Genomic DNA, 12,225 nt, shown 5'->3' with positions numbered 1-12,225 from the left:
TAATGCTACTTTTGTCTAACAGGAATTTTGCAAGATAGCTGGACATTTCCTACCTTGAGACCCTCGCATTCTTTCATCAGCACTCATTTACATTCTCATTAGTGTGCATGAGATTTTCATTGAACTTTAAAACTCCTACTGGCACATAATGCACTGTAATGAGTGTAAAAGTGAGCATGCAAATTAAGACTCTCATTAATCACTAAATGTTACCAGGAAAGAAAAAAAAAAAACCCCTAGTAGCAGATGGGCAATAAAATGCTGCATGAAGCATGCAATCTCATGAATCTCTGTAGGTATGTAAAATTACTGATGTCCTCTCAGGAGCACTATTGACATGTCCTGAGGAGGTAAATTACACATTCTACAGTAGGTGAACGTTCAGAACCAACACTACAGAAAGGTTATCTGTTGCGTGCATCCATATTGCCTAGGGAAAAGAAAAGTATGCACTCCTACTTTGTAGTAAAATACAAGAAGCTTCACCTAAACAAAACCAGGCAATACTTGTATTGTGCATACGGATTATGTTCTAAATTCAAAACTACAGTACAAAAGGAAACACACTTGTGGATTTTTAAAATGAAAATCGACTTAATTTTCTGTGTACAAACAGCTAACACCAAGGAGAACACAAGAGATTATGATTCTGTTCTTTTAATATTGAGCATGTTTCAGTTTTACAAAAGCCTTAATGGACATTCAGGACTTTTGTCAAATTAACCAGTCTGAGAACTTAGGAAATTTAATCCTGTGGAGCACTTAAAACTAAAATCTTCAGAAGAAAAATTCCAGGCAAACCCTTCAGGAGTAAGCCCTCAGCTCTGTATTCAGCAAACTCTCAGGACTAACACACAAACATCCTCTCCGCGGACTCTGAGAAACAGCTTGCACAGATTGAGTCTGTAATCTGGATGATTCATTTATCTACTTGCTTTATAGCTTTCTACTTGGTCTCAGTTACTTTATTACATGTTTATAACTTGATAAACACAGCGCCAAAATCAGCCCCTTAGTTTACCAGCTGTCCAGGCTGAATATCTCAGATACACAATGAGATCTCACTCAGACCCTCTTCAAATTCCACTACTGCCTGCTCCCACTCCTTAAACAATCCCTTGTCCCTGGTTTTGTGCAAGTTCTCCTCAGACAACTCATGCCCTTAAGTATTTCCAGGGACAGTACTTTTATCCATTTCGGTCACAAGAGGTTTCTTTTCTAGTCACACAGTGTGATGTAGGGAAACAAGGAGAGGGAAAGGGTGCTGGGATGACTGCTTTTTGATCAGGTGGCCATTAAGGATTATCCACAAGTGAAAAAGCTGAGTCCTGGCAGAACAAAGACAGCACAGGTGAAAGCAACTCTCTACAGATCCCAAGAAAAAGAAGAGAAAATAAGGCAACAGAAACTTTAGCACAGTCCTTAAAGTGAAAAGCCTCAGAAGGCTAGGCAAGGAGACTGTTATTGCTGAACCAGGCAAAACCGGAGCGGAAAGGCCAGAGATTGACGTCAAAGTGCATACACAGGATTTGGAGAGAAGGCCCCTGGAGATGTAAGCATGGGCCCAGCCGAGAGTATTTAGAACAATAAAAATCCAAAAAATTTCCAAGAGTAAAGAGAAAACAGAAAAAAGAAATATTACACAGCCTTCTAACCTTATATGCATCTTTTACTGTTCAGAGAAAACAGCAAGCATTTTAGAAATCCTCCTGCAAAGTCTCAGACTATTTGCTGTAATGATCAGCATCCACAACAGCATGAATTATAAAGTGAACACCCACAGAAAGAATACGCTGGGAAATTTTCAAGAGCCTGGGCAGAACATACAGAGCAGAAGTCCAGCACAGGTCTTGTGAGCCTGGTAAACTTCTAGACCAATCTTAAGGAGTCAAAAATAGGGACAGAATTGTAATGAGTCTTTCTGCTAAGCGTGTCTACAAACCTTGTGTTAAACTGTTCCCACTCAGATAACTGGCTTCTATAGTATTATTTGAACTCTCTATTCTTTCCATTCTTTCCCATTTCTTACTCATTGAAAATTTTTCATTTTACAGGAGGCAGAAAAGACGCAGTGATGAACTAACTTCAGAGCATCCCACATCCCTACTTCACATCCCAATATATAGCAAAGGCACTGTAGTTGTCTGAATAGCCTCTATACCCCACACCAGAAGTACCAGTTTTGGCTTTTTAAAACTATGTTTTTTTCCACAAAACTGTTTGTAATGTTTAAATTGGCATTGGACAAAAAATTCCACAAAAAGCCTTTTTTGTGGAATTCCTGTACTTTATCTGTCAGAAATATGCACTACATACCCATTCTGCTTAAGGAATGCACAGGGGAAAAAAGATGCATGTAACTTTTTCTTTCTGTTTCTAGTGAAATTCAGTGCTTAAGAGGAAAAGACTGTTATCTATCTGCATACTGTAAATTTTCCTTTTCTCTTTGAATTCTTCCTGTTTGGTGCCAACAAAATCACAAAGAAAAAAACATAGATACAAAGATGAGGAAGTTAAGCGTTAAAAGTGTAAACACAGGACATAAAAATGGGACCGGCCAATTGTCTTTTATTCTTTAAAGCAAGCCTGAATAAGATGCCTTGACTTGAAAAAGTGGATCTTAGCTCTGTCAGCTGCATCTTTTTAGGCAAGTCTATACTGCAGAGTACTTGACCCTACCTAGACTTTAAGGTCCCTGTACTGGTGCTTGCCAAAAGCATCCTTCCAAACAGCTGTACCCTCTCACGCCATCGTAAGAATTGGTGTAATGACAATGATAAAATGCAATATGGGAACATTTGATATTTCTCTACTGACTCCTTGAAGGGCTATAATGGGACCAGAGTTTTCTCCTAGCTCAGTAACATCTCCCTCAAGGGCCAACAGTGAGTGCAAAGGAAAGAGAATGAAGTAAAACAAGTATATTGTAATATTTCCTCAAAACACACTGTAGCCTCCATTAATTTGCAGCTGACAAATTAAACCACAGAAATGCCTGTGTACGAGAATGATTAAAAGAATTTGTGGAAGAAAAATCACTTTTTGAACTCATGCAAACTTCTAGCAAGCAGAATATTCCTTCTGAGAAGGAATTCTACAGTTTAACTACATACCGCTTAAAATCTAAGTTTGTTTGCTTTAAACCTACCAACTTCTGGGAGATGCCTAGATATTATTCTCCGAAAAAAAAGCATGCTGACTGATGGGTAGAGTCTATCTACTATCTCAGGGGTTCCTTACTTATGCTAGAGAGTCCTGGATTTTAAGCCACATTTAACCCCATACTTGGCTCGAGCTCCTACAGCCTCAAGGACGAACATACACTCCCGCTCTGCCTTCTCTCTTTCTCCAAGGGCTGCTCAGCTAATCCTAAGGAACTTCTCTAACCTCCCTGAATTTCTTTTTATGCCCCAAATTTTCAGATAAAATTTTCATCAGTAACAGTGGGGAAAAAGTGGTTAATTATTAACAGGTTCTCCAACTCTCTACAAGATTGTGCAAGGAAGAGTACAGGAAACCAAATACCACCATAAAAAAATAAAGCTCCATCACTGTGCCACCAATAACTCAACTGACCTACAAATGAACACTGTAGTGAAGGCATAATTAGGAAATTTAACACATTTAGTTTTGGTTATTCTATCAGATCCCCCTCAGGCACAAATATTTTCACATTTAATAGGAGAAAGTCATGATCATACAGGCTTTGTTTACATTTTTATTAAGTACTAATTTCCTAAACATAATTTATCCTATTTGTAAAGGGGTTACTTTAAGAATTCATAATATCTATGCAGTTAAACAAAAGCCTGCACTACTCAAAGGGAAACATAACACACAACCTATTCACATAGTCAGGCTTTCCATTAAAAATATTGAATCTATATTCAATGCCAAAATTATCTTGAAATAAAACCAAAATATTCAGGATTTACCTTCCCATTCTGTTGGAAAGTCACCCATTTCATACTGATATGCTTGACGATTTATTGCTTCTACAAATCTTCTTTCTGGTATAATCTGCCCTATAGCAAAAAAAAAAAAAGAAAAAAGACAGTTATATATCTGTATAATATTTAAATTGCTGATTATGTTATTGTTTTGAAAGAACTGTACTTACAAAAGTGTAATGATGTCTACAGGATAAAAATGAAGGATTAAGTACTGAGAAAATTACTACCATCTAGATGTCAATTTGAAATACTACGTGTTTCAGTAATTTTAACAAAAGCTTGCATGCTCTACAGTTGACTTGGATTATTAATGACAAATATATTACAACCGAAGTTATCTTCCTTAGGGTAACCCTCCCTGTGAGAATGCTTCTCTGAAGAACTGTAGATCAGTTTTCTATCAACTTTTTTCCTTCACGTGGGTATCTTCCACACCATTACTAGTGAGGGATCAGAAACCTCACGCTGTTCTCGAGTCAAAAACCAGCACTGAAAGTTCACCAGTTAGGTTTGCAAAGCGGTCAGGCCACACCATCTCCAGTCACTGGCAACTGCTCTGTGTATATAAGCCTTTTCACATATGCTTGCAAACTAGATATTATCTATGTTAAAAAAACAAAAACTAGCAGGTAACTCTCTGATAGCGTACACTCAGTATATTGAAAGTGGAGCCAGTGTGGAGAACCTGGATCTACATCCCACCCACAGATTCTACTGCTGCCAAAGAGGAAGAATTAAGGTTGAACCGGTGATGTAGCACACAGCAGACTGACTATCATGCTACTGTAAAGAGAAACAGTATTTTACTTTGCTTTTTAAATTAGCAGATATTGGAAAGATGTGCAAGTTCCCCATCCCTCACAGGGAAAAAAACTAATACCACTCTTCAGGATTTTTCCCCCAGCTTTTTCCATTCCTGGGAGGCTGATAAGGAGAAATTTGACATTTTGAGGAAACACAAAGAAATACCTGCATAAAATATCTTCCTTCATAACGATGTGACTAACACAGTTCATTCATTCCTTCAGTATGCTTTCAACAAGTATTTCAAATGAAGTTATTTTAAAACTGATAGCAGCCAGGATTTACAATTCACCCATCTCTGGTTAATAGCTAAACTGCATACTATTGTTCATTATTAAGTATTTAATACAGTAAAATAAGAACTTGTATAGAAACTGCAATTCCTTTTTTAAGTGCCGTCTTTAGTTTTATAATATTTCTTTTTATTTTTAAGCAATGCAACATTTTTACTGTCTCAGATATACCATCAGGCAAAGAAAATAGTGTAGCATACTTTCATTTCCAAGATTAGATATTTTTAATCAGTGTTGAAAGATATGTGATTTATAGTTATTTGTTTTATAAGTACACAATTCTTATCTGCTGAAGATATTACACTTCATACACTTGCTTTAAATTTATTTCCTTTCAACAATACCATGGATAATTCCATTTCTCAAACTCTATCTACAAAGCAAAACAAAAATACAGAATTACTTTCTTCCCATGCAGAAGATTTCCAAAAAGCTGAAGACCTCTCTAATCAGGTCTGATCCTACACAAGTCTCAGAATTAACACTCTTCTCCGTTGTTGGAAAGTCATTAGATTTTACTGTTAGCACATCACCTTTTAAAAAACTGTCCATAATTTGACTCCTGCACAGGCAGAACAGTCCGAGTAAACTGACATAGGCAGAAGTAACGAAGAAGTGTATTTTTCTACCTGGTACCACGACTTGTGATTGATGTTACATCTTTATGTATTCCCAAATAGAACATTTTTAACTAATCTACTTTTAACAAAATACACCACTTTTTGTTCTTCTGCAAGCTTTCATAAGACATATGTAAAAAAAATTCTTTCTCCAGATCCCACAGACAAATCACATTGTAGAACCAAACTCAGAAAATTATTTCCCAAATATATTATTTTGAAGAATAATCATACAGTAGTACTGGTGGCTTTTAAGCCTCTCTGCATTTGTGATGCACACATGACACTAACTTCAACTGTCTGATTTGCCTTGTCCCCTAGGTTTCTTTTGGCAGACTACCAACAAATAATTTACACAGACTTTTCTATTGAAGATCACTCTGAGGCCTGTCTGGATGTAATTAAAACCTTTTACACTTCAGAGAAGTGGCTTCTTCATACTAAAGATATTGACTATTTTGGTTTATATTGATTCATTTCCACGTTTTCAAATAAATTGTGTGGTCTTTGCTACTGCAACTCAAGAAACTTCACTTGAAAGTGTACACATATGAAGCAATTACAAATAGCAATCTAAGAACTGCTATTTACAGTTTTTACTTTAAAATTAACCTCTTTTTCATGTGACCATTAGATCTTAGAAACATAGAAAACCATTAATACTTCCAGTTGGGATTATATAAAACACAACATATCCAAAGAATAACAACCAATAACTCATAAAACAAAAAGCAGATTACTTCAGAAAGAATTTAACAGATGTACAGAATACTCACATGGAATACTCAGATATAATATCATTTACACAAAACACTGAAGTAGACAAGATTTGTAGCTTTGCTGGAGTTACAAGCAGGCAAAATGTCCAAGAAGTCTAAGTAATTGACAGATCTTGCAGCAAGTGATAGAGTATTTACATATTTTAGATTTATATACTTTCTTACTGTACATATTTTCTCTAAGTCTTTCTGTCCCAGTCTATCTGAAAGTCAATGTGTGATGACTGAAGTGAATTTGTATAAAAACCTGAAAACAAAAGTGTTTAACAGAAGTTAGGCAGCCTGCTGGCAGGAGAAAGGGGTAGCCAACACCAGCAAGGGAAACAGTACGTGAAATGTGAAGGGGTAGAAATGACTTAATGAATTATTTTCTAATTTTCTACAGCCCTATCTGTAGACAATGAGACCTAGATGCTAAGCTATATTTCCACAACAAAAACATGGTTAACTGTAGATAGACACAGATGCTATAAAATGAATATTTTAGTTTTTCCATTTCTTCTAAGGAAGAGTCACTCTTCTAAGGACAAAACATCCTCATTGTTTCCACTGCCATCACTAAATCTGATATATCCACATTTGCATTAAGAAAAACCAATTGAAGAACCTTCCAGATCAAAATAAAGTTAAATAATGAGTAATCCCAAACTTGTGTTGTTCTGTAACCAAATTATTATTCTTCCTGTATCAACTTCTTAAAACAATATACATATACTATTTTAAAGATCTCCAGCAGCCCTAGATTGATTTTCATGATTTACAAAATTGTTATTTGAAAAATATTTCTGTTAATCTCCAAACAAGTTTGTCTAATGTGTACAGCTAGAACAAACTACAGCACACATGATCAGTGAGACCAGACACAGGACCATCAACATGGAACTGGATGTTTTTGGTACCTGAACTGAGCAAGAGCCCCTGCTGGCTATAAAATATCAGTATGTTTTGCAGTCAGCAGACAGAAACAGGATCACCCTCTCACACACGTGCATGAATGGAGCTACCGTGTTAAACCAACAATTCACAAATCCCATTCAAACTGAATGAATCTCAGATGCTCATGAGAACTCAGGACCAGGATTCTTTTGGCTTGCTGATTTGCACTGTCTGCATCGTAAGAGTCCATGGAAAAAACACTTTATTAATTACTTGAGAAAAGAAATTTTTTAAAAATGAACATACTGAACATGCAGCCTTTGTTAATTTAAGACAAAGTGACTAAATTTCAGTTGCACAGCATTGTTGTACAGTTTATGATGAAACAAGCATTTTTAAAGCATAGCTGGTTACTGAAGCGCTATGTACTTTGAAGAGACGATATTGTATTTCATTTACTACCAGTACGTTATTTCATCATCACTAACACAACACAAACTTTACCTACTGGAAACAAGGTTTCTAACAATTTTTTCAGCAGTATCTTACAACCTCAACAGAATATATTCCCCGTTTCTTTCCTCTTGTCTGGTAACACCTCAACAAACTGTAGTTTTCCTAAATAAGAAGCTGTACTTAAGTTAGCAAAGCAACTGAACAAAGCAGAGAAAGAACTATTTCTCTAGAGGCAACAAAAAGCAGATTATTTCTCTATAGGCTGCAGGAGTGGCCCATCACATTCAGAGCAAGATATCAAGTTTTCATCTGTATGGGAGAAGAAGGAAAAAAAAGTTTGTTGTGATGAAAAGGGAAAACAACCCTTTTAGAGGTGCACATTAATTTATGCAAGCCTAGATCCCTCCTTTGCATAGATTTTTGGCTGAGGGACCCTGTTCATTGGTGACTGTCTTCATGTTACCTTGTGGTCAGTATTCCAGTATTTCTGCAATAATAAACTTCACCTTAGGAAAGACATCAACATTTTAAGATAATATTTTTCTCTCAAAGAATTCTGGTTTTATTTTCTCAAAATTTAGATTTCTATGAAGTTAATTAATTTTTGCCGAGTGACAAATAATAACTTTCAATAGTTCATTATATTAATACAATAAATTAATAAAATAGCCTAAAATAAAATAAAAGAAGTTTAATATTTGCACCTAACTTCTACCACTTACGCACGTAGTTATATTTTCTCCAATAATTCATATAGTTGAAGTAATCTAAAAGTCTTTGTGCTTTATAAAATCATATTAAAAACTCATTTCAACTTTTAAGAGTGGCAAGTAAAGCCATAGGCTGCTTTGTTCTATGGTTCTGATTTCCATTAACCTCAAAAAAGCCAGGATCAGTGATTTCCAGTTTTACAGTGATGCAGGATCAAGCATTATTAAACTTGGTAAGTGCTGAATGAGCAAGTCCAAAAAAGCTGTAAGTATGAGGCATTCAGGGTCAAAAATTATGCTTTGACAATGCCAGCATCATAGCCATACCATCTTAGCATTATTTGTCATTTTTTTTATTAATTGCTGTTCCTACTATCCCACACTGTGTACCAAAATAATTGTTCCCACCTTGCTCTGGTTTTCTACAGCATTTACAACTAACATCCAGTAGGGTGGAAACAGCTTGCCATGTTCAATTCACTTAGTTAACAGATTTTGCCAATACAATTCATTAAATATTATTTGTATCCCACTATCAATGGATTTGATGTGGTACAAAAAGATTAAGGGTAGGCTCATGTTGCAACAGAAGCTGAAGATAGCCAAGATAGTTTTGAGTGAGTGTAGTTACACCCCAGAAAGTCTAGTCACAGCAAATTCAGAGCTTTGATTATTTCTCCCATCTTATCTCTGAGTTTGCCAGTCTTCCAGACTTCAGCCCCAGCAGGTAACAGTAGCCCAAATAGCATATCCATTTACTGCAGCCTCTAGTCAATGTACCTTAAAAACCCTCCTATAGTCTAAGTAATTTAAACACAGATAAGATCAGACTTAGGGGTCTAGGTCTCTTGCAGGAGAGTAAGCTCTGTGGTTTTAACTATCATGAAGTCACCACAGAACATGTCAAATTTTAACGTGGAATTTAGATAAGGAGAGAGCTCTACATTCGCCAGAGGCATGTCCCAACATCATACCTTTGTCAGAAATGTGTGTTAACATAATAGCAGCACATCTGGTGCTGTCCCAAAAGACTTTGCTTCTCCTCTGAAACTTCCATTGACAAGGACTTTTTCCATCTTGATAGGATCCACTGTCAGTTTCCCAGAGAAAGGGTTCTGTATGTAAATCATCTTCAAAAGCTTCTCTAGGATGGGCTGTTGGTCCTCTGGAGAAGTTCTCGCTCTTGTAAAACTGACCAACATGCACTTATGGTATGGTTAGCCTGATTTTGTCCCAAATTTTAAACCAGAATGTCAACTTAACCAGTCTGACTCTCGATGCCATCTAGATTCTGCCCTTCTTATAAGCATATCCTAAACAACTAAGTTTTTGACAATCAGGCTTACTATCCAACTATTTACTAACTAGCAATTGATCTATCACAATGCATACATACTTGGCAAGCAAACAAAATCCAAATAAACCTATGTCCAGAAAGAAAACAATACATTATTCCTTGAAACAAGAGACACATTCCTTATTTCTGAGAAAATTTTCATTTATATGCATATGTAACATGAAAAACTGCTCAATATCATTCTTGCTATAGTCATCTATGACTGTAAGGAAATTAAACACTTTATCATGTTAGATCAAGAAATTTTGCCTATTTTCCATAAAGTAAACAAGAAAGAGTTAGAATAGAGCCTTCCAAATGGGCAACAACTCAAATCCTGCCCTATTTAACCCAACACAAGTCATACTGCAGGGTAACCAAGCCTATATGGATTCATTCTGATTTCATACACCAATCTGTATCTTTTGTATGCTAACCAGAATGATTTTGACACTGTTAACTTCTTTGTTTCTTTGGACGGACATATTCTGTATTTTGCTTAATACAGAACAAGCTCATCCCTCAGCCCTCTGAAAAGACAATCCACTTTTATAACAGCTGTCAGACATCTAGAGTGTTCAGCCTGCAACTTGATTCAGTTTTGCAGTTAAAAAGTTATGCATATTAAAATTTTCCAGTTTGACACAAATGGAAGATTTTTTTCCCCCTTTTAAATCAAAAGGTCTATGCTTGTGTGGGTCATTAGTCCACACTAATCACATTTTTTCTTAACCCCTCCAATGCATGTATCCAGTCACTGATATATTGAATATATATACATACATATATACACATATACATTTTCTATGACCCATTGCCTAATAATGCTTTCAGAAGAAAAAGACAGTAACATAATATGTGTAATATAAATAACAGCAATGTTCAAATGACAGTTACTCAGCCAAAGTGCTGATAGCAAAGACATGGCACACATCAATGAGACTTTGGAAAAATACCTACACAATCAGCCAGGAAGGACTGGGGTGGGATGGGAGTGGGGAAGGAAAAAAAAAAAAAGAAAAAAAGAAAAAAAAGAACTGAGTTTAAAAATGCATTTACTATAGCTAACAGGTGAATAACGAGTTAAAAAAGAAAACGACGCAGGCTTTCAGTTTTATTGTTTTTTAAATGCCCGCATATTCTTCCTCTCTCCTCATTGTATGTCTATACTATTTTTTTGAAGACTGCTAGCTCCCTAGTCTAGTACTCTGCCCTGCACATACCTGTCAAGGATGACAAACAATTAATATGAAGATTTGTCTGGAAGCTGTCTCTTTGAATAGAAAAAAAATTACACATGTACCTGGGTTGTAAGGCTTATTGATACACCAACCTGTAATTTCTGAAACTGGTGATGGAAAAATATTCTAATAATGATGAAAACAGTAGCAGAAGAAAACACCAGAGGAGGTAAACCAATTATACGATGTGCAATGCTAGTAACTATTTCATTATCCATTTTCCTAAGGTGATGTACAACAGCAGACCTCACTGAAATCAGAAGGAGGTGTTTTCTCAATACACTGCTCCCTCCATTCAGTTTACTAAGACCAACCATATAGTACCATATCATCTTTAGTAATGTTACCTTTACAGAAAGAGCTTAGCACATTTTAGAACCAAGTCCTTTAAGCTGATCTTCAGAATGTTTCTCAATTGAAACTCCCAGCAAAAGTTAGCAGGAATAGTCTCCCAGAAGTAACTTTAAATTAATGACTGGAGAATCAAGAAATTCAAAACATTAACATACAGATGTCCCACTTTCTCTTTCAAACTGGTCTCTTTAAATTACAAACAATATTTCTGTCTGATTGGTGCAACTGCCAAAAGTTTAACGATTTCTATCTGGGTTATGGCCAACTGTATTTAAATGTCTCTTAACTGTTTGCTTAAGTATAAACAAGTATTTTTTTCTAAACCAAGACAACTTTTGCTATGGAAAGCTCGAATTTTCAAAAAACTTCACAATAAATGTTTTATTTAAATAATATACTTCTGTTTTACAAACATCGTCAAAAAGTCTAGAGAGTATTCTAGTAAATCATTAATGGAAGATGCCACTTTTTACTTTGGCCTTGGCAGGGGGGAAATCCACCAAGAACAATCTGATACTTTTATGAAAAATAAAGCCAAAACACACACAGAGAAGTCAATGAGTTTTCTATTGAGTTCAATGGTATCAAGCAACATCCAGAAATACAAAGTATAAAATATTTATACAGAAGAAAAAAAGCACTGTTCAGATCACTCAGAGAGAAACTTTCGCAAGCTTGCATAATACTCACTGAAAACCATGCACTGCATGTGCCAGCACCATTTTATCCATCTCTGAATGGAATCCCCTCAGAGATTAAAATTTTAAAAATATATACACATGCACACACACATATATATAAAT

The 12,225-nt window shown here is 35.7% G+C and overlaps 1 protein-coding gene across 1 annotated transcript in view; it reads right to left on the bottom strand.

Moving 5' to 3' along the window:
* NDUFAF2 (NADH:ubiquinone oxidoreductase complex assembly factor 2) overlaps nt 1–12,225 on the bottom strand; it is a 72,754-nt gene that overhangs the window by 18,734 nt on the left and 41,795 nt on the right. Inside the window, exon 2 of the mRNA XM_068423668.1 lies at nt 3,936–4,025. Coding sequence (XP_068279769.1) covers nt 3,936–4,025 — 90 coding nt within the window. The remainder of the gene's footprint in view (nt 1–3,935; nt 4,026–12,225) is intronic.

The sequence above is a fragment of the Nyctibius grandis genome, chromosome Z (genome assembly GCF_013368605.1).
Source record: "Nyctibius grandis isolate bNycGra1 chromosome Z, bNycGra1.pri, whole genome shotgun sequence".
In the NCBI taxonomy this organism is placed as follows: domain Eukaryota; kingdom Metazoa; phylum Chordata; class Aves; order Nyctibiiformes; family Nyctibiidae; genus Nyctibius; species Nyctibius grandis.
This window is presented reverse-complemented; position numbering and strand designations above follow the sequence as displayed.